The 24,059-nt window shown below is 35.6% G+C and overlaps 1 protein-coding gene across 1 annotated transcript; it reads right to left on the bottom strand.

Annotated features, from left to right (window-relative positions):
• Positions 1-845: 845 nt before the first annotated feature.
• On the bottom strand, positions 846-22,702 carry LOC145726403 (kelch-like protein 17). The gene is made up of 15 exons (XM_081975453.1): positions 22,563-22,702; positions 17,856-18,033; positions 14,564-14,660; positions 14,383-14,504; positions 13,849-13,963; positions 13,602-13,708; positions 13,430-13,546; positions 13,163-13,376; positions 7,197-7,332; positions 4,982-5,061; positions 2,332-2,508; positions 2,226-2,271; positions 2,067-2,170; positions 1,929-2,007; positions 846-1,858 (listed from the first exon to the last, which is right to left on the bottom strand). The coding sequence occupies exons 2-15, from the start codon at positions 18,006-18,008 to the stop codon at positions 1,648-1,650; spliced, it is 1,758 nt and encodes a 585-aa protein (XP_081831579.1). The 5' UTR covers positions 18,009-18,033; positions 22,563-22,702; the 3' UTR covers positions 846-1,647.
• Positions 22,703-24,059: the final 1,357 nt, after the last annotated feature.

Here is a 24,059-nt window from a genome sequence, read left to right on the forward strand (position 1 = left end):
TAGTATGCATGTCTAGAGCTCGATTTTTGAAAAAAGATTAAAGGCAAAATCCGTATTTCGATATCTTGGCAGTTTGCGGAGCTAGAGGGCGCTTTTCGAATTTCGTCTTTTTTGAAAACTCTTTTGTTTATTAAAATATCGAAGTGCAACAAACACATTCTTAAATCACTTTTTATATGTGATTCCAGTGGCGTGCTTATTTTTTTGCTACTGCCTTCCGTTTTCTCTATAATTGATATAACTTACGTATTTTAAATGGAACTCATAATTGAATATAACTTTTAAAAAATGTCTGTTTTTAAACATTTACTACGTTATAAGTATGTCTATAGTTATTCCTACAAATAACCGAAATATGAACTTGCAATGAGTAACAGATATAGATCGAATAACAAATTAGTTTTTCAGTATTTTCACACGCATTTAAGTATAAGCAAAGACCCAGTTTCTTCCTTTCTCCAATAACAGAGCTTTGTCGGAGAGAGCGACTATGTTTGAGGATTCTGATCGTGCTATAACTTCTTCTAGGACATCGAAGATGCTGGGATTAACTTTTGACTCCTGTTGATCTGGTACGATCATAATGGGGCTGTTTGTAATAAATTACTCAAAAATTGTTACGCAGTAAAATTTATGTCAAATCATTTCAGTCTTGATGTGCTTCTGACTCTATATTATGCGAACTTTTATTGTCATCTGCGTTGTGGTATTTTAAATTGGGGATTGAGTTCCCAGGTGTCAAGGGTATTTCTATTACAGAAATATGCGAGCCGTATAATGACTGGATCGAGTCTTTCGAGAGTTTCGAACGCGGGTTTTCAGTTTTTGGGGATTGACAGACATCATTTTAATTTTTGAAATTATATTTTTTGATCGTTTGACGTTTTCGACAGTTACATTTTTTTATGTTAAATTGCGGAAATAAATGGATTATTATTATTAATACTAATTATAAAACAGTATTTCAAGGTATAACCTAACTGACACTAGTCTAAAGAACTAATAAGTAAATTATTGAGAGACAGATGTGCGATAGTGCATTATAATTATCAGTCGATATTATAGCTATTTATGTACTAAAGGACGTTAGAGAGAACATAGTGACAAGTTTCGGCCTTAAATATAAAAGAAAATGCAGCAAAGGCTAACGAAAGTTTATTACCTAAAAAGTCAAGAGCATCCTAAGGTAGGAAATACGTAGTTTTTATGGAATGAAAGAATAAAAATGCCATTGCTAATATTAAAAAAGGTTTTAAAGCGTTATAAGCGGGCGTTATTATAATGCCCGCAGGTTGTTATAATCTACATCGCTTTCAAGGTATTATTTGTTCATAATGTATAGGTGAAACATAAATATCATTATAATTATGTGATTGATGATTTTACAGATGGTTTGTAAAAAATAAAGCTACTATATGACAATAGGTACTCAATTTAGAACTGAGAATAGCTTAGAATCTACAGTCCAGAGATTGTATTGTTTCCACTAGAGCCCACTCTATTAACCTACCGAAATACGATATTACGGGAACACACTGCTTCGTTTTTCTTTTGCAAAATTAAAGCTTTGGTTTTGTAATATAGCAACTAGCCTAATAATCTGCTAAAATAATTAACGTCCTGTACATATCACATTGTCCTCATTTACTAGGTACTAGTTTGTCCCAAGACGAGCTCTAAATTAACGCAATTCAAGACTGCTCCTCCTAATGCTCTTCTTTCGGAAAGCATAGATGTGAGTAATGTCCATTCGTTGGTTTTAATATCAAACTCTTCCACCGAATTTAAGCTCTCAAGACGGTTATTACCTCCAACAGCCAATAACCGACCATTCAATGATACTAATTCATGCCCGTATCTTATAGAAAGAAATATAATTAGGTTAAGTTAAAATAAGTGTGCAATTTAGTTGTGCATGTAGTAAGTACCTTGCGGTGTGCATTGGCGTAACAGGTTCCCAACTCATCATCCGTAGGTTCAATCGTTCCCCATCATCTCTGTTTTCTCCTAAGTCCGTTAAATATTATGCTATAGTAAAGGTAATCTTAATGCATACTGAAAATTACCTCCTATACAGTACAAATTGCCATCTAAAGCCGCTACTCCACACCTATACCTTGAAGTTGACATTGAAGGCACTGAATCCCATTTACCTTCTCGAGGGTCATATCTACATTAAACATATTTTAATTAACAATACTAAATATTTAGAAAAATAAACAAACCTTTCACCCACTTTGTTACGCCCACTAATAGCATAGAGAGAACTATCTGTAAGAATTCTGTTATAAAATATCTAATATAATTGAAATGTTAGGAAAACGAGTTTACCGAGAACTGCAATTTTGCAATAACCCATTTGAAACTTCATATCAGGACAACTGTACCAAATCCCAGTCAATGGATCAAAACTTTCCATTGAACTGAGTCTGGAAACACCATCGTGCCCTCCGCAAGCGTAAATTAAGCCGTCAAAGGAACAAGTACCCAAACCGTAGCGTTTGGTTCCTAGAAGTAATTTTAATTGATTTGGTGTTAATTTTGATCACTTAAGAAGATATTTGGATTATTTTTTGGTAGAATAATAAAATAGATGCCTAAATACTTATTTATGTACCAAGGTCGTTAGAGAGAACATAATGTCCTGAAGGTATCGGTCATTTTTCGGACATTATACTCTTCCTAACGCCTGTAGTGCATACAATGTTTTATGTTTCACCTAATTCAACAATTATTTTCTATTTCTGGCATTGGAAACTAAGGTATACCGTTACCGGTAAGTTGTTTAGTGTTTATTTTACCTGAATGATGTAACTTTGATAGTTCTGTCAGTTAGTGAAAATGGCAAAATCTGGACGAAATTTTAGAAAATATATAAGGAAATGCAACAAAACTAACGAAGGTTTATTACCTAAAAAGTCAAGACCATCCTAGGATAGGGAATACGAAGTTTTATTACATGGAGGTATAAAAATGCCATTGTTAGTATTAAAAAAGGTTTCAGGGCGTTATGATAACGCCCGCTTATAATGCCCTCAGGCTGTTATCAACACCGTATACCAGGTGTCCAAGAGCACCCTGGACATAGGAGATTAACATGGGAAAACGGTTTTGATTTTTTTGCGCCTGTACGGTTGATTTGATTGAAAAATCGTATTAATGAAAGTTGTAGTACCTATCACGGACTAATTTTCTGTATTTTTTTCGGATCTCTAACTTGAGCCCTTTCGTCATAAAATACGAACAAAAATGAGAAAATTTTAACTTTTGGCCTGCACTGTATAGGCGGTTGTCGGGCAACGGGTAAACAGATCATTGTTGCTGGTACGGTTGCTCGACAACCGCTTATTCAGTGCAGGTAAAAAGTTAAAATTTTCGCATTTTTGTTCGTGTTTTACGACGAAAGGGTTCAAGTTACAGATCTGAAAAAAATACAGAAAACTAGTCCGTGATAGGTACTACAACTTTTATTATTACGATTTTTCATTCAAATCGACCGTAGAGGCGCAAAAAAATTAAAACCGTTTTCCCATGTTAATCTCCTATGTCCAGGGTGCTCTTGGACACCTGATATATAAGAAAATGCAGCAAAACTAACGAAGGTTTATTACCTAAAAAGTCAAGAGCATCCTAGGATAGGGAATACGAAGTTTTATGGCATGGAGGAATAAAAATGCCAATGCTAGTATTAAAAAAGGTTTCAGGGCGTTATGATAACGCCAGCTTATAATGCCCTCAGGCCGTTATCAACACTATATCCTACACCGTTTCGAAGGTATTATTTATTCATAATGTATAGGCAAAACATAAGATATATAATTGTAGTTTTAGGTAAAGTTTATTTTTCTTCACTCGTTTGAGAATGGAAATAAGTGCTTTTCCACACAGAATGCGGCTCCTTCCCGCACTTGACTCGACTAATGCCACTACGCTCGCCCTGAGCGTGCGGGCAAGTCTCATGCACTTTCTACACTTGTTAGAATAATAACTATATCCACCAGAGCCTACAATCACACACTGAATCTAATCAATGAACACGGTATACAATATGTTTGGTTTAAAGATGATACGAAGTTAGAAAGAGTGAGTTGAGTTGCAAAAAAGACGTCAGCTGGAATCATATCTGGAATAGTTATTTACCTAACAAGTGCGGAAAGTGGTACTATTCCCGCACGAGACTGGCAGGAGTTAAAGGGGGGAAAAAGTACCTTTACCGCACTAGTGTGGAAAGATACTCCTAGTGCACTTTTCGGTACTCATTTGAGTGCGAAAAAGTGCACTTTATCGCACCCGAGTAGGAAAAACCGTTTAACGAACGGTCTTCAGAAATAGAAAGTCAACCTTCGTAAAAGACTACTACCTCTAGAGGGCCTAATAAAGATGTCAAACTAAAAAAATATTCCTGGTTTTGCTTTTTTAGACTTATTTTTTTTATACAGATCATATTGAATACATAATAATGTTACGATTTTCCCGTGGGTTCACACAAAGTCAGTTTAACTTAACAATTAATAAATTTATTACACTTCAAAACACTCCGTACAATAATTAACACAGCTACTAAAAACACTACTACAATTCCACAATTATTCCGCTATTTAAACTTATCCGCGTTCCCAAATTCACTATTACACTACTACTCTCTCACTAACTAACTAACTACGCCGTCGTCAACGCCGCTTCTTTTATATTCGCAAACCACGTTCTAGAATGACCGCGAAACGCTTCGCGGGTTGCCTTGACCATTCAAGAATATTCCAGGTAGCGCCTCCTAACTGTGGCCTACTCTAACACGCGCCCGGCCAGATATTGCGGCGCATCGGTTTCATCCTGACTCGAGTATAGTAGGCCCAAACCGTAACAATAATATGGCATTTTAAAACCGCCTTCGAAAATGTTGCATGTTTTGAATTATACCTGACATGAATATTTCCCACTTTTTGTTCTTATCAATATAAATAATAATTAAAACTAAACTTACCCATTGAAGTTATCGAAGTCCAAGTGTTTGTCAATGGATTATAACATTCAGCTGTAGCTAAATATGACGCTCCATCAAACCTGAATATTGCATTTTAATAAAATACAGGGTGTTCCAATAAGCAGTACAAGCAGCTGTTTTGTCGGAAACTATAACATATGTAGGTACATACATAGTAGCACTTTGGGAAAAAATGTTTAATTAAATGAGGCCACGAGAAAATGCTGGAACAAACAAAGATACGATGAACGTTGCCTGTCGTCGATGAACAATCTTGCAAAGTAGTAGAAGAGATCCAAGATTATCTTTGAAGGAAATGAAATATCTCGAAAACGGCTGATCATAGAGCCTTTCCCATCACTTTTTTACATATACATATACCTCCACTTTGAGAAAAATGGACTACTAATTCACGTTGACATATAATTAGTTATTTTCCTACGATCGTGCGGAAGTGTGCTTTGCCGCACGATTTTTCATGGCAGAAGTAGCACTTTTCCGCTCTAGTGCGGTAAAGTACTTTTTCGACGACGGACTTTGAAAGTACCTCATGTACGCTTCCATTTAAAAGCAGAAAGTTATTATTTGCCGCGCGATATCGTCATATTTCGAGCCGAAAGTACTCTCCGCTCTTAATATAGAATATACTATTACCGTACGTTTTTGATTGCATTGAAAATTTAATGTCTTTCGTTAAATTATTACAGTTTAATTATACGTTATATTTAGTTATTTTTTTACGTTCAGTTTAAGTGACTATTTAATAACTACTTGTTAATGTATTACAATTTAAAATTTAAATGAACTGTTTTGCCTTAGTAGTATGGTAGTTAATCTAAGAAAAATATTTTGACAACGTCTAAAATCTCAACTGACAACCCACCTGCAAGAAATTTAATTCACTGGTTTTCTATTGTAACCCCTTCATCTACAAATAACATGACATAAACACTAATTGTAAAATGCTAATGTTCTCATTGTAGTTTTCTGCAGGATTGTAAGAAAAATATTGTACCTAATACGTGCCGGCAGTGTCTTTTCCGCTTCGCGTCGTTCTGTCAGCTGCAATCAGCGTCCGGAAAAGTGTCACTTCCCGCTCTTGTTAGGTAAAGAACGATTACGAACGATTTTATTAGTATATTAAAATTACTAAAATGAAAGCCTCTCTTTGCAAAGATGATTAAAAGTGTATTCTTAATTGAGAAATCAAATATACAGTTGTTGTTTTTTGATTTAAATGTATTCGTTATAGAAAATCGGACGGAAAAATGTATGACAGTATCTCGCATCTGGACAATTTATTTTTAATCTATTGGTCAATTCCGTCATTGTCATTGTGTTTTGTTTCTGTAAAATGTCATATTTAGTTTTACTGTCTTTTGTAACACGTCATGTGTCAGGTAGGTCAGATTTGATTCCCGCTTTTGTGAAAGGAGAGAACAATCAGGTTAGATATTAATGAAGTTGTAGTCCAGCTTTTTCATTAATTTTATTACCATTAAATAATGTTCATGTAACAAGTGATTATTCTTGAAAGTCTCCAACCCATCTTACAAATAAACCAAAACATCAGAGCATAAAAGTCATGGTTTGCGCGCTTAATACATAAATAACTATTAATGAATGGTTTGGGTGGTTAACCGTATATTTGCTGTGCTTTTGTCATCAAACAAGTTGATTTAATAAATAATGTTGCGAATTTTTTTTTTTTCTAAATTATTTAGCAATAAAGTACTGCCTCCATTTAACTAAATTTATCAACTATAGTTTCTGAGATAGCAATGGTAATGCATCGAATTTGTAACATCCTGTATATAGGAAAACGCCTGACCCTGAGTTAACTCGAGTTTTCGAGCGTGTCCCCTGCTCTTCGTGACATCACTCGCTGTTGTTATATTTAAAATGACCCAAAAAAGAAGTCTTTATGATCAGCAAACTTTGGACACCTTTATAAGAAGATATCGAAAAAAAAGTTAAATAGCAAAATTTTTCGTCGAGGACAGGCAATTACGTTGGTATTTTTACTATACCAGTCCATTTAAATTTTCAGCGTTTTCGGATTCATTTTAGTAAAATCATGAGTCTTAGCGCTTGGAACTAAACAGATTTTATTCTTCTACGTATAGTTGCCGAGAAACAGTCGCGTGCACGGCTTTTTGGATCACCCTGTAAAGTTTGCTTGGAAAATACAACTGTGTACTTAATTGGTACTTACCCTCCAATCACATATAAACGTTGTTTTAAACTAGTCACTCCTGGACAAGATCTTCCCCATTGCATTGGTGCTATACGATTCCAACAATCAGTTTTGGGATTATAAACTTCACACTCGGATTTGGACCAAACACCACCTTTAAAATTGAAAAAACCGTTGAACTTTTTCGACTCTTAATAAATGTGCCTTGCATTGAAATGTGTTTTATAAATTACGAATAACAAATCCGGCACAAGGATTCAATTACATTTCACTTTTATTTCAACAGGAAATTGGCGATCATTTTATTGAATATTTCCCTCTAGTGTTAAATGTCCCATAGGAGCAGTGCATTTTCACCAGAATGACAGCGACAATTCCACTCATGTACAAAAAATGCCATATATACGTCATCAAAACACGGTTTGCTATCGGCTAATAAGGAAGGAAGAGAGTTTGCTAGCGGATAAAAAAATCGGATAAATTTTGCTGTTGATTTCATCGTTTCCACGGATTTTCACTACACTTCTATTGTTGCAATGTCTCACCTTGAGATTTTTGCTGGCACTGTCAATTTTGATGTTTGTTTGTTTTGTTTTGGTTATGGCTCGCTTCGGATAGAATTCTACTGCATAAAATCAAAAGAACCAGAAAAATGTATTTCTGCACAAGGCAGTCGCAGTCTTATTATATTATTAATTATATTCATGGAATTGTCTTATCAAATACCAGTCGAGCTCAGATTTTGAACAGGATAATTTTTCCGCTTGTCTTCTCATACTGTCTTTATGGTACAAAACTCGTGCTGTTACACCAAAAAGAAAGTGTTCTAAAACAAGCACAAAAATTATCCGGCTAAATCTCAGCTCTTGTGGTATTGCCCCCGAATATTTCCCTCATGTGTTAAATGTCCCATATGAGCAATGCATTTTCACCAGAATGACAGCGATAATTGCATTCTAAAGTGATAATTGCATTTCGATAATTGCACTGTACGTATCTATAACGACTGCATTGTTGTAGAGCCTATTGCTAGTACACTAATTGTTGTCCACGCGCATTTTTTTGACTTTTTATAACCAAAAAATGTCAAACTCGATGTCAACAAAAATTAATAAACGGTTTGGAACTTGCTCATTGGCTCCATTGAGCAATCTATAGTTGCAGCAAAACCAAAACATTTTCTTTATTCGGGAAATATTCCCCAAAATTACATTCGTGCCTTAAAAATGACCTGATAATTCTGCGTTCAAACTTGTTATCTTTGCAAACTGCATTCGGTCATTTTCATATTTTCTTCTAAAAAAGCCCTCCACCTTCGGTGTCGGGCTCTTTCGCCAAAAAAATATGAAAATAAACTCATGCAGTTAAGAGATAACAAGTTTTCATGCAAAATTATCGGTAATTTTTATGCACTTGTGCAATTACCCCCGAATATTTCCCTCATGTGTTAAATGTCCCATATGAGCAGTGCATTTTCACCAGAATGACAGCGATAATTGCATTCTAAAGTGATAATTGCATTTCGATAATTGCACTGTACGTATCTATAACGACTGCATTGTTGTAGAGCCTATTGCTAGTACACTAATTGTTGTCCTTGCGCAGTTTTTTGACTTTTTATAACCAAAAAATGTCAAACGCGATGTCAACAAAAATTAATAAACGGTTTGGAACTTGCTCATTGAGCTCCACTGAGCAATCTATAGTTACAGCAAAACCAAAACATTTTCTTTATTCGAGAAATATTCCCCAAAATTACATTCGTTCCTTAAAAATGACCTGATAATTCTGCGTTCAAACTTGTCATCTTTGCAAACCGCATTCGGTCATTTTCTTATTTTTTTGGCGAAAGAGCACGACACCGAAGGTGGAGGGGGTTATCTCGATACTCAGAAAAGCTCATTACAACTGAACCCAAACAAATGCTTATTCTCCCAAGAAAAAGTTTACTTCCTCGGATATATCGTTTCTTCAAATGGGGTGGTGGAAGCTGACCCGACGAAAGTTGAATCTATAAAGAAATGGCCTATACCCAAGACTAAAGGAGAGGTCTGAAGTTTTCCTAGATTGTGTAGTTATTACCGCCGATTTGTGAACGATTTCGGACACACATTGCTAGACCTACATCGACTACATCGACGGACACATCATCGACTAACGAACAAAAATAGCCAATTTTCTTAGTCACCAGATTGTTAACAAGCTTTCACAGAATTAAACAAGTACTTTTATTTTGGCTTATTATCAATCTCAAAACGGAACTTTTTCACTGATGCTTCCCAGTATAGTATAGACACCGTTCAGCATTTCCTAGTTTCAACAGTCAAGAAGTGGTCATTAACAATTACAGCAAGTCATCGGGAGAGATTTTTCAATTGTAAGAGATGTAAAACAACATTATCACAGCATCCTATATGGGAAAAAAATCTCTTTATTTTTTTTAGATTTAGATAGGACTATGCGGCACTACAATGGCTGTTAAATTTTAATAACCCGGAAGAACAATTAGCACGCTATTAGAGAAACATCAAGCTGATGATTTTGACTGAGACACTTAAAATGACGATCTCATGGCAACGCTGATAGTTTGACGAGAAGGCCGTGCTGTGAAAAGCATTGCAAGTTTTTCGAAAGGCATGAGAGCAAGAATAAAAATGAGAGCATTAATCAGATACGGAAACTGACAGATGAAGAGGCTAGAGAAACACCAGTTATGGAAAAATAGTGTATCCAGAGAAACCATAATAGAAGAACAGTGTTTAGACACTGATTTGAAAGTAATCAGAGAATGGTTGGAGAAATATTTGAAACCGGAATTTTGAGCCATGGGATTGACATAGTGACGAGTTGCTGGCGACAATGGATTTCACTTCAACTGCGAGATAACCTAAGTCCAGACGAAAAATCCTTTGTATACAAAACAATAGTTGCCAGTTCCTGCAAAGAGAATGTGTTCCGAGAACTACATGAGAGTTGTGAAGGAGGACTCTTTAGAGTAAACCGGACCTTAACCAGAGAAGGATAAAATGGTGTAAAGGGAGGAAAAATGCAAATTATCTCCGGTAGTTCATGGAAAAGAATAGCAGCTGACATACCAAGCACATTTCCCCAAACTGATTCTGGCAACAAATATCTGATGCCATGAACTACTGTTCAAAATGGACAGAACTAGTGCTTCTGTCAAATTAGGATCAAGCAGTCACCGTAGCAGAGTCGCTGATAACCAACGTTATTGCAAACCACGGAGTTCCTTTAAAGACGAAAGTAGAAACTTTGAATCAGATATTTGGAACCAGTTAATATATGTGTTATGGATGGAATAAGAACCACTCGAACAATGCCACTGTATCTGCTGTGCAATGAAATGGTCGAAAGACATAACAGGACTATCAATCAGTACCTTTCCTTTTATTTGTGAACGATAATAAAAAAGTACGTCAAAATATGGAGTAATACAAACAATGAATAGATATTTTGGATGATGTCAAGGGAAATTTTGGCAAAACGTTCGCAAAGCGGTAATTTTCAGGTAATAGTTACAGAATAAATATTGTTACGAAATGGACTTTTAGTTATTTTGTGTTACCTCGTATATTGTATTGTTTAGGATCTAGAAAGTCGTAAACTGCTTGTTCCAACATCAAACCCCCAATTAACGATGGTAAGACCTCGTGGCAGATTTACAAGCAGTTTGAGGCTGCCGCAGAGGCAAACAACAGGACATCGAGTGACAAAGCCACCGCCTTAGTTTTATCGCTCAGAGATGAAGCCCTGAAGGTTTTGCAAATCTTGGATGAAAGCCGTTATAGGAATTACGAAGACTTGAGCCAGCACTTAGAAATTAGGTTTGGAAACAAGCACCTGGAGCAAGTTTACGAGGCACAGTTGTCGAGCAGAAGCCAGAGAAGCCAAGAAACCTTGCAGCAGTACGAAGCTGATATTGCCCGTTTAGTTTACCTGGCTTACCCAGCTTCATCCCAGGACATAAGATCGTTTAGCAGTAGGAGCGTTTGTAAGAGACGTAAAAGATCGTGATACTGAGCAAGCTTTAAGACTAGCCAGGTGCAAAACATTACATGATGCCCTTGCCTACGCTTTGGAGTTTAAGACAGTAAAGCAAGTGTCACAAGGACATGCACAAGCGCGCCAAGTAAGAAGCCGAACACCAGAGCACAGGAATCGATATTCAAGCCCAGGTCGTTCAAGAACCCAATCAGACTGGAATCGTCGATTAGAAACCCGACTAGAGATCTTACGAAAAGAGCTAATGAAAATGTGGAGTAAAGTAAAGGGGCAAAACAATCGTAGTGAGCAAACGCATCCATATTCTCGCTCTTTTGAATGCTGGAACTGTGGAGAGAAAGGGCACATTCGACCTCAATGCCCTAAACCGAGAAGAATAGACAGCCAGGAAAGATAGGGAATGAGAAGGCAAAACTATCAAAATTACCAAAGGAAGCCGTCTGCACGATTCTTGCGATGCTGGAATTGCGGTGAAGAAGGACATAAGCAACATCAGTGCCCCAAACCAAATAGAATGGTGAATTATGGAAGAAAAAGCCTAGCCAATATTCATCCAAAGCAAAAGCTGACTGAAAATAATCATTCTTCTTCAGTTATTAAGGTAGCTCGTCTTCAGCAGAACAATAGCAGCTTAGTAGTGAATGGCAAGGTTTGCGAAAGAAATTATCAAATGGTTGTCGACACTGGAACTTTTTTCACCATAGTAAGACCAGGCATAGTGACACACACAGTTTATATTGGAAACAGCCGGGGGTGATACAAGGACTGTATTGGGAATCCATGAAGCTAAACTCCAGTTTGGACAGCATGAATTCAATCATTTGGTTCTCATAGCCAACCTAACCGATGATATACTGATGAGGCTGGACCTTATGCGGCAACATACGTTTCATTTGGATTTGGAGAATAGCGTCATCAAGACTAAGCGAAACGAATTCAGTGTGAACATGGTCGAGTAGACAACAAGAAAGGTTACATTGCAAGGAAATTACTTGCCCAGAGTCATGAAGGCAAGACCCTGCCAGGAAGGGAAAACTGAATCACCGTGCAGAAGAGTGGTTTTAAAAAGTGAAGCAGTCCGGAGACAGAAAATATTGGATACACATCATCGTCGAGACATCGACTTAGGAGTACCTGTTGAAAAGGCCCCTGAACAGATTGTAGAAAAGAACAAGTTTGGGAGAAGTCGTCGACAAGGCAGATCTTATAGAATCAGAAAGTGGAAGTCTTAGTTAATTTCGTCTTACCTCGTATATTGTATTGTTTAGGATATTCAATGAATAAAAAAAATGTAAACATAGCAGATAGATACTTGTTCTTTTTACTCATTGAGGATATTGAACGTCGTAGTTCAGCTGTTTGTGAGAGAGAGAGAGATTTATTTCATAGTTTGAAGTTTAAGAGAGAATGCCAATTTCTTGAATATTCCCGAATTTCCTCGAATCCATGAAAACCTATATAAACAGCTGGGCTAGGACCGGTGGAGAGTCAGTCAGTAGTCAGTTAGTTGTTGTGATTGTTAACAGATGTCAGTTCGAGGTTAGACAACAGTTGCCAGTATTGTTTGTAAACAAACGAAATATACAGTGCCAGTTAAAAGTAACAAGCGGTGTTTTGTGTGAAAAACGGTACAATATAACCCACACCAATAAAGGTACAGAAAACATTGTCAACTTTCAAAACAAGAAACCTTGTTCGTATAGTGAATATTGTTACCTTTATGATGAAAACTATTCAACTCAACAGGAATCAATACACACACAAACAGAAGGGCTGCATGTTTATGTATATGATATGATGCCCAAAAAATCTACAATGTAATGTTGGTTCCATTATTATTGGTCACAAATGCAAAGTTGACTGAGACTGCTGGGCACCTTGTTCAAAGTATAAAAACAACCGCATATAACAAAGTGCAAGTAATGATGAAAGGTACACCAAAAAAAAAATAAAAGTATTACCTATAGCAAATACATAAGGATCAGCTCCTAGTAGTTTCCTTTCCATAGTTCTCCATGAAGAAATTTCACACCGTCTTTCTGGCGCTAGATGGTACCGCATAGCCTCCAACAGTAATTCCCGACACTCGTGATTGTCCCTTATCAATTTTTCTGTATCCACTCTCGTCATAAGAAACTCTTTGGTTAGTAAAGGCAGCCTCACGTGATTAAACAACTGTAATTAAATTGCATGTTATTGTTATTACAAGACTAAAACAGTATACGAACTTTAGAAATATACTTCTCTCTTTCTATTAAATCGTGTTTGACCCAATTCAATACTGCAGTAAATACGTCTTCTTCTGAGAGTATATTCAACTCGCTGTTTGAAACTAACTCGTTAACCTGTTGATGTAGAATACTTAAAATATCGATTTTGACAAAATACTTTAAAACTAACTTCTTCAAACGGAAGTGACAGAAACTCTTCAGTTGCTATAACTTGCGGAAAGTTTTGTAAGACGTATACGTGCGATTGATGGTGCAAATCCTTACAGGAATATGCATCTGAAAATATTAAATATTGTTTTCGTTATTTTCCTGAAAGTTATTCAAATAATTTAAAAAATCAATCGACCTCATGCATTATTGTCCTTATAATGCTATTGGTATCTTAATTACTATTTACCAACTATTCATTAACATACCTGCAAAACTTCTTATTCCGAGGCAGTTTGAGGGATGCAACTGCTTTAAAAAAAATGAACAGCATGCTTCTCTAACGTCTTCCATTTGAAGCAGGCTACTTGCTGGTAATAGTATCTATAAAAGACTTTACTAATTTAACATTTGAACCCCAGAGTAACTATTTATGCACCAAAGGCATAAATAGGTGGATATTTATGACCTGAGGACGACGATTTTACTGGCCCAATGGTCAAGTCGCCCGAGGGCATAAACATCTGGTAATGTCGATGGTGAATACAAAATTTTATGTTAGACCACTTCTTTACTGTGATTAACACTGTACTGTTACTACTAATTACAAAATCAAGAAATTGCAATGACAAATTATTATTAAAATAGCCATACTGTAGATGATTAGATTATGTATTAGATTACTATGTTAGGTAACTTTATACCCGCGAGAAAATAAACTAGGTGCATGTTTATGTATTTGGTAGCTAAGTAGTAAGACAAACACAATCATAAATTGTTCAAACATAAAATTACTTAAATACCTGGGCATTATCGACAGTTATAGTAATCTGGCCAGTGTATGCGTAATTTAAGAGTAAATCCACAGCTGTAGCGTCCATATCAAACATGGTTATTTCACTTTGGGATTGTTCTTTCATCTCTCCTATAATTATGAAACACCTTAAACAAGGCACCTATTGAATGTTTTTAAAAAGTGCTTACCGTTGAACATGGCGAAAAAATATGGGCTAACTGAAGCCAACACTACTTTGTGTGCGCTAAACTTTCCTGTTCCTATTTTTAATATTACATCACATAACTAAAACAAAAACTTTATGTATTGCGTGTTTATATTGCGAAAAATGAGTGCAACTTTATTAACATAACCATGTGTCTATTGGTTACCATTTTGGCTAAACTTGTAATTTTATAGAAATATTGCATGTCTTAAGAAAATTCACAGAGGAGAAGTCTGAATAAATGGGTCTATAAGCGTTGCAAATGGCTGTTTCTTGTGAAACTATACATAGTAGAACCTTGGAGATCTCACTCAGAACGCTACTGAGCTCGGTCCTTAAGCTATTTACTAAAATCGTCTCGCTAATAGGATAATGGGGAAGGTGCCAATATCCGAAAAACAGCAAGAATTTAGGTTTAATATTTCAACGGTAGACGCAATATTCATATTACGCCAAATGATAGAAAAATCGATAGAATTTAACAAGCCTCTCTTTGTTTGTTTTGTGGATCTAACTAAGACATTTACAGAGTCCGACTAGATGGCGTAAAACACGTTGGCGACACAAAGAGTTTTCTTACATTCTTTCTGTGGGACATTAGTGACATTTCGGTCAAAATTGTACTTTTCATATTTTAAACCGGATAAATGTATAATCATGAAACTGCTGACATTATTTTGTAGTAATTGCTAGTTTTAACCGTGACCCACCGGTGGAGCATGACGGCTGTTGAAGAAAAATTTATTCTGCAGCCATCGTGACCCACCGGTGGGTCAAACCATATCAGCAAAATGTTGAAAAAAAAATTGTTTTTGTCTTGTCAAAAGCAAGAGTGAAAGCAAAAGTGTCAACGTTTTGCGAAGACTGTGAAGGGCAACCCACCATATGTAATCTTTGCTTCAAAAAAATTCACCATTAATTTTTTCCCGATTTTTTAATTTAGTTTCCTTTTCCTCATTTGTTAAGTTGTTAAAATAAAAGAGTTCTTTGATGTATTAATAAAAAATGTAGTTAATTATATTCATAAATAAAGAATAACAGTATTCTTTTAGCATTATATGTTGTTTTAGTTCGTTCTAATCTCAAAATTCCGAATTCTACGAAACCACGCTGCACATACAAAGATAAATCCGTGGTACAGCCGTAGCTCCAACTTCAAAGATGTTCTATATAAACGTAGCTTTCTATAAGCAATATAACACCCAATAGTCCGTGCCCCACCGGTGGGCACAATTGTCCAGTAAGAAAACGCCGCGTGACCCACAAGTGGGTCATGACGTCGCCAACGTGTTAAGATTCTAGACCAGAACAATATTGATTACCGGTACCAAAGAATTATACCAAGACCTGAACAGCAACAGTAGAACAAGACCAAAAACGAACGATGAATTGTCTGAAGAAGTGCAAATCAATACGAACCTACGACAAGGGGATGATAACCTTAGTCCTACCCTATTCAACATCATTATGAACCAAATCATTGAAGATATTAAAAAAGTGAACGCTAAATATGGGATAGGCAATTGCACCATTAAAATATTGTTACGGTTTGGGCCTACTATGCTCGATACTTCTGAACGAGCACTCGATTCGGGATGGAATCGAAGCGCCGCAGTATCTGGCCGGGCGCGTGTTAAAGTAGGCCACAGTTAGGAAGCGCCACATCTGGAAGAATCTTGGACGTTCGATGCAAATCGCGAAGCGTTTTGCGGTCTTCTAGAACGTGGTTTGCGAATATAAAAGAAGCGATGTCAACGGCGGGAGTAGTTAATTTGGGAACGCGGTAAAGTTTAAATAGTGGATTAATTGTGGAGTTGTAGTAGTGTTTTTAGTTGCTGAATTAATTATTGTACGGAGTGTTTTGAAGTGTAAATAAATTTATTAATTGTTGAGTTAAATTGACTTTGTGTGAAGCCACGGGAAAATTGTAACAATATTATGCTCTGCAGATGATGCAATCCTCATAGCAGAGAACAAATACTACCTACAACGCCTGTAATATAAGACGAAAGTAGCAGCACACAAATTTACACAAAAACCAGAGCTGAAACATCAACAAGAAAAAGTGTTACCATCACAAGTGGAATAAGAAGCGAGGATATCAGAGAAGAACTAGAAAATAATACAGGATGTGGTAAGATGGGCTAGAACACGCAAAAGGTGCTGGACCCAAACAATACAAAATGATCCAGTAGATGTCTTGTGGATAAATTAAGTACTTATTGTAAAATCCACTGGATAGTTATTTAAAGGTGGAAGATATCTAGTAGATGTCTATTGGAACTGGATCATATCGGTGCACAAATGTATATGTCTAACAGAAAGCTACAAAAGCTATTTACGTGATATCTCGCACGGATATTTATTAGATATATGGTATCTATATCTCATAGTAATAATTGATTGATATCTACGGGATTTGTCAAAAGTTGTCTGAAAGAAATAAAAATCTGACATTTATAAATGGTAAAACAAATAATCATCCTATACATTATGAATCAATAATAGTCCCTACCCTAGTAATCCCTACCTTGAAAACGGTGTATGTTATAGTGTTCATAACAACCTGAGGGCATTATAGGCGGGCGTTATCATAACGCCCTCCTTCGAGTGGGGCACTTTTTTAGGTAAATAACCATAAAATACATGAAAGCTGTTTCTTTAGAGCAATCAGTCTAAATGAAAAATTTTCTAAAATTTTTTTAGAGAGACTTACTCTCAAAATTATTCTTGTTGACGCTTTATAACTCGTAATTGTTACTTTTTTCTGTAAGTGATATTAAAATTAAAAAATGGACTAATAACCACACAGAAACATAATAAAATTCTGAAATTGAAATAACTTTTTATATTTTTTTTTATAGTTATTGCCACTTCTGCTTAAGAAAATATAAACGTAATTAAAATGTTATCTTTAGAATGTAAGTATTGCTTTTAAAAAAAAAATAAAAAATTATGAAAAAGCTTAGTTTTGTTCTTGCCAGTTCACCTAATCAAGAACAAAATATAGTTCCATAGATATTAGACTGTTCTGAAAGTTCTTATAAAGAGCATGCATTATGTATGGACATTTCGATAAGGGTCGACATCACGACATCATAAAAACATCACGTTTAAAGTCTATAACATTTCAATACAAACTGAACTTCTGTGATAATAATGTGCATTTACATATATTTTTTAGTGCCAAAAAGTACCTCAAGTAAAAGGCCCAAAGTCTGTATCGTTTGCGGTGTTTGTTAATATTGAAGAAAATAATAGCAAGTAGTAAGTACCTGTCCATGTTGCCTCATTCGTTGTATATTACCTAGTGAATTTACACTATGTTTGTCGTTTTTAAGACAATAATCCTTATTGGTAAACGGTGGCAAATCTATCCCTACGGAGGTTATTTCCGAGGTAGTCTCAGGTAAGTTGTTATTCATCATTGTCGGTTTTATATAATCTTCAGATCTGAAATTAAATAAAGTATGTTCAATATTTATACTCCTAATTAATTCGTCAGTTTCACTTTATGGGTTAACAGGTTAATTTTGCAAAATATAGTTTTTTTTTGTTTTATACACCGTTTGGTAGCCCAACTTTCTAATGGTTTAAAATGACAAAATTAAAAATACTGACATAGTCATATCTTAATGTAGGTACTTTCGTTACTACTCATTCAAAAACTTACCTGCAATATAAACTTTGTGGTGCGTTCTGTAAGTTTTTAGGTAAATATTCCAGGGAAAGTCCACGATTATTAGAACCGGACAAACAGGACCGAAAATCACTCCATTTTTTGTAAATCGTAACAACCAAACCGTAATTCCTTTACCTCAAATATGAAATAATACGTTTAGAACTAGAATGTATAAACATTGCAGAATGAAATTTGTGTGGTTTATATTGTTACGAAATAGACATTTAGTCATTTCGTCTTACCCCGTATATTACATTGTTTAGGTTCTAGAACCGAAACAACAAAAAACAAATACCTCAACATAGTCAGTAAAATAAGAGTATATAAATCCACAATCAGACCTGTCATAACGTATGCAGCCGAAACAAGACCATACACATTGAAAACATTACAAATGATGCGAACGGTTGAAATGAAAATAATAAGAAGTATACACGGAAAAACACTATACGACAGAATCAGAAGCGAAGATCTTAGACAACAGAGCGAGATACAGGACATAGGAAGGTGGGTAAGATAGAGAAGAAAATACTGGAATAAACACGTAAACAGAATGGAATAAGACAACAGACTTGTAAAAATGGCAAAAGCAAACAATCCTGTCGGAAAACGAACCCAATGCAGACCTCCAAAACGCTGGAAACAGTGCTGCACATCAACGTCCGAAGAGGCATAATAGAACAAAACAGGCATTAGCCTACCTATATGGACACCCATATTAGAAAGGAAAAAGAAGAAGAATGTTCTAGAACGTCGTAGTTCAGCTGTTTGTGAGAGAGAAAGAGATTTATGTCATAGTTTGAACTTAAGAGGGAAAGAATTTCAATTTCATGACTATTCCCGAATTCCCTCGATTCCATAGAAGCCAATAGGTCTGTTCGCAGAAGCAATCCCTGACTGGTTTCCAACTCAGAAACAGTAAATGTCAAGTTTTATTGGTTGAATGCTCACGTGACTATAACGTATTCTGTACTTATTTCTCTGATTACTACATAGATGATTCTCTCTGTGAACAGACCTTATATAAACAGCTGAGCTAGACCGGTAGTTGGGAAATGAGAAGGATGGGAAAAGAGAAGGCAAAATTCCCAAAGAAATCCGCCTGCACGATTCTTGCGATGATGGAACTGCGGTGAAGAAGGACATAAGAAACATCAGTGCCCCAAACCAAAAGGAATGGTGAATTATGGAAGAGAAAGCCTAGCCAATGTTCATCAGAATCAAAAGCTGACTGAAAATCTTCATTCAGCTTCAGTTATTAAAGAAGCTCGTCTTCAGCAGAACAATACCAGCTTAGTAGTGAATGGCAAGGTTTGTGGAAGGAATAATGGTTGTCGACACTGGAACTGGTTTTACCATAAGACCAGACATAATGAAGCATTGCAGAATTAGTGATACCGGAGCAAAGTTTATATAATAAACAGCTGGAGGTGATACAATGCCTGTATTGGAAATCGATGAAACTAAAGTCAAGTTTGGACAGCATGAATTCAATCATTTCGTTCTCGTAGCAAACATAACCGATGATGTTGGATGACTGATGGGACTGGATCTTATGCAGCAACATAAATTCAGTTTCGATTGGGAGAATAGCGTCATCAAGACTAATCGACACGAGTTTAGTGTGATGAAGATGGTTGAACAGGCAACAAGAAAGTTTACATTGCAAGGAAATTACTTGCCCAGAGCCATGGAGGCAAGACCTTGTCAGCAAGACTGCAAGTGGCTTAAAATGGCTGAGCCTGAAGCGCCGTGCAGAAGAGTAGTTTTAAAACGTGAAGCATTCCGAAAACAGAAAGTATTGGATACACATAATCATCGAGACAATGACTTAAGAGTACCTGTTGAAAAGGCCGCTGAACAAGTTTGGAAAAAGTCGTCGACAAGGCTGATCTTATAGAATCAGTAGCAGTGCAATCCAAACTGGTAACCTGGTCTGGTTACATACCCCAGTTTGGAAGGAAGAAAAATTGGCCAAGTTACAGAAAACGGGACCATACAACGTAGAGAAGAACGGCTGCCACAAAATACAGCAAAGTCCACCACGAGTAAGAATAAAAGTCGTTTAGTTGAATAGTCTTACATCTTTCCGACCACCCGAAGCTGGTCCATTCTTCAGCTACATTCAATTTATGCAGCACGAAATTAACAGCTTAAAAAAATAAATACGCATGCGCCTCACGGAGTTATTTTGTTCGTTTGTTCAATTATTGTTAAAATAAATTGCTTCATGTATTTGTTCACAAGAAATCCTATCAAAGTTGTCTTTACCGTCGTGTTCTAAGATCTCGAAAATGGTTTTCCAGACATTGTGTTTAGCTAAATTGTTTTTATAATTTCGATCATTTTTGGATTATAAAAGTGGGTACTGTTTAACAAGCTCTATTAGCTTGTAATCATCTATTTGTCAGTTGATTTAATACATTGGTATATACTACTTTTGTTGTACTAATTTGTTTTCACAAAACATTCTTTCCTCCTTTAACCTTATGCTTAACTTAAGTTTTTGATTGCAGTTTTTTTTAATTTTGTTATTGCCCAAATCACTTAGGCGGAAAAATCTGACAAAGGAAGAAAACGGCTCATCCCACATTTTTTTTTTTATTTCATATTTGATTAGGACGCAATACGTATTTTATTATTTTTCAAAATACTAAGTAAAATAGCGTCAATACAAAATAGTGCGCTAAAATATATATTTAAAAATGCTATCAAAATCTTTTATACCAGTCTTGTTCAAGCATACACTATTATTCAAAAAAAAAATCACCGAAATGTTTGCCTTGTCACTTTTAAAACTTCAGTTTGAACAAATTGATACGGTTTTGAACAAAATGTTTGTTCAATAGACACCAGTCTTATCGATTAGATAAGATAGCATTTGTCGGTCCCTAATCTCCATTTATTGCGTAATAAATATTATCTAATTGCCATTTACAAATACAAACATAAATCATCTACAAAGCCGCCCAAGATTATGTACTACACGATAATAAATTTCCCTTACGATAGTGGTGTCATCTGGTGGCGAGGCTAAGTACTTATCGGACCACCCTCGTATATCATTCTGACAATTTTTAGAAGTTTTTAAATATTGCACAAGGCTCTAGAACAATCTGGCAAGTTTTAGAAGCTTCTACAAAGATTTCAAAAACTTTGGGACGTTGCAAAACTGTGGCACTGTAGCACGTTCTGGCAAATTACCGAAGTTTGTTCAAAAATCTGGAAGGTTTTAGAACGTTGCTAAAGGCTCTATGACATTCTGACAAGTTCTAAAAGCTTGTGCAAAGGTCTTTTGAAGGTTTAGGACTGTTGCTAAGTGGTCTGGAACGTTCTGGCTAGTTTAGAAGCTTTATAAAAGATTTTGTAATGTTTTAGAAGGCTTTATAACATTCTGACAAAGTCTAGATAGAAGTCAAAGGCTCTAGAAAGTTCTGACTAGTGAAATGTTGCAGAAAGCTCTATAACATTGTGACAAGTCGTAGAAACTTGTGTAAAAGTCTGTAAAGCTTGGGAATGTTGCCAAGTGCTATGGAACGTTCTGGCTAGTTTTAAAAGCTTTCATAAAAGATTTTGTAATGTTTTAGAAGGGTCTATAACATTCTGACAAATTCTAGAAACTTCTGCAAAGGTTTGGAAGGTTTGGAAACGTTGCCAAAGGCTCTAGAGCGTTCTGACTAGTTTTAGAAGCTTCTTCAAAGATCTGGAAGGTTTTGAAATACTGCAGAAGGCTCTATATAAGATTCTGACAAGTTTTAGAAGCTTGTGCAAACGCTTGGGAATGTTGCCAAGTGCTCTAGCGCGTTCTGGCTAGTTCTAGAAGCTTCATAAAAGATTTTGTAATGTTTTAGAAGGCTTTATAACATTCTGACAAATTTTAGAAGCTTCTGCAAAGGTTCGGAAGGTTTGGAAACGTTGCCAAAGGCTCTAGAGCATTCTGACTAGTTTTAGAAGCTTTTTCAGAGATCTGGAAGGTTTTGAAATGTTGCAGAAGGCTCTATAACATTGTGACAAGTCCTAGAAAATTGTGCAAAGGTCTGAAAAGCTTGGGAATGTTGCCAAGTGCTCTGGAGCGTTCTGGCTAGTTCTAGAAGCTTCATAAAAGATATTGTAGGGTGATCCATGGTTTGTCATTGGAAACAATGGATTTGAGACATTTCAATACAAATAAGTCACAGGGAGACAAATCGGGTCAGCGCGCAGGCTACGGTACGTCACGCGTTAAAATGTCTTTTTATATATCAAAATCTTTTATACCAGTCTTGTTCAAGCATCCACTATTATTCAAAAAACAACTCACCGAAATGTCGCGCTGTCAGCTTTTTGCACTTTTAAAAGACCAGTTTGAACAAATTGATACTGTTTTCAAAAGTTCACTTATAAATCGTTTTTATCGCAAATGTTTGTTCAATAGACACAGTTTTATCGATTAGATAAGATAGCATTCGTCGGTCCTTAATCTCCATTTATTGCCTAATAAATTTTATCTAATTGCCATTTACAAATACAAACATAAATCATCTACAAAAAGCAAAACAAAAACAAAAAATTTAGGTAAATTACAAAGGAAAACGAAATACAATACTATTACTACTACTTAGAATATTAAAGAGTTAATAACAAAAAGTAATAATAATATACAATATAAAATACAAAAGTAATTTTGTATAACATAACCCAAGATTATGTACTACACGATAATAAATTTCCCTTACGATGTTGGTGCCATCTGGTGGCAAGGCTAAGTATCATTCTGACAATTTTTAGAAGTTTTTAATTACTGCACAAGGCTCTAGAACATTCTGGCAAGTTTTAGAAGCTTCTACAAAGATTTCGAAATCTTTGGGACGTTGCAAAACACTGTAGAACGTTCGGGCAAGCTACAGAAGTTTGTTCAAAGATCTGGAAGGTTTTAGAACGTTGCTAAAGGCTCTATGACATTCTGACAAGTTCTAAAAGCTTGTGCAAAGGTCTTTTGCAGGTTTGAGACTGTTGCTAAGGGCTCTAGAACCTTCTGGTTAGTTCTAGAAAATTTATAAAAGATTTTCTCTTCTATTTTCTTCTTTGGAAGGTTTGGAAACGTTACCAAAGGCTCTAGAACGTTATGACTAGTTTTACAAGCTTCTTTAAAGATCTGGAAGGTTTTGAAAAATGTGGCCATCTAGTTAAATAGTGTTCTAGAACCGCGTGACAATTGTCACTAACATCAAAACTGTCAAACTGTACCCAAAAGTTGTAAAAATCAGAATTGTTTTATTTAGAAAAAGAATTAGAAAAAGTTTTATTGCAGTATTCGATATAAAACGTGTTTTTGAGATTTATAACAGTTATTTTGGTAGTGGCTACGCGACTGTCTAGCTAAATTATCCTCTGCAACCACGTGATATCTGTCACTAATGTCAAAACTGACAAATTTTGTATAGAATCTGCAAGAATTACAGTTTAATACGGTTTTTTTACAGTTATTGAAACAAGACGTGTGTCTGAGATTTATGATAGTTATATTGACAATTGTCACGTGACAATCTAGTTAAATAGTGTTCTATAACCACGTGACATTTATCACTATCATCAAAACTGTCAAACTGTACTCAAAAGTTGTAAAAATCAGAGTTAAAAAAAGTTTTCTTGCAGTAATCGATATAAAACGCGTTTTTGAGATTTATAACAGGTATTTTGATAGTGGCCACGTGATATCTGTCACTAATGTCAAAACTATCAAACTATTCAATAGTTTCAAAAATCAGAGTTAAGAAAGATTTCTTGCAGTATTCGATATAAAACGTGTTTCTGAGAT

The sequence above is a fragment of the Ips typographus genome, linkage group LG3 (genome assembly GCF_016097725.1).
Source record: "Ips typographus isolate SLU linkage group LG3, UJ_Ityp_2.0, whole genome shotgun sequence".
NCBI classification, from domain to species: Eukaryota; Metazoa; Arthropoda; class Insecta; order Coleoptera; family Curculionidae; genus Ips; species Ips typographus.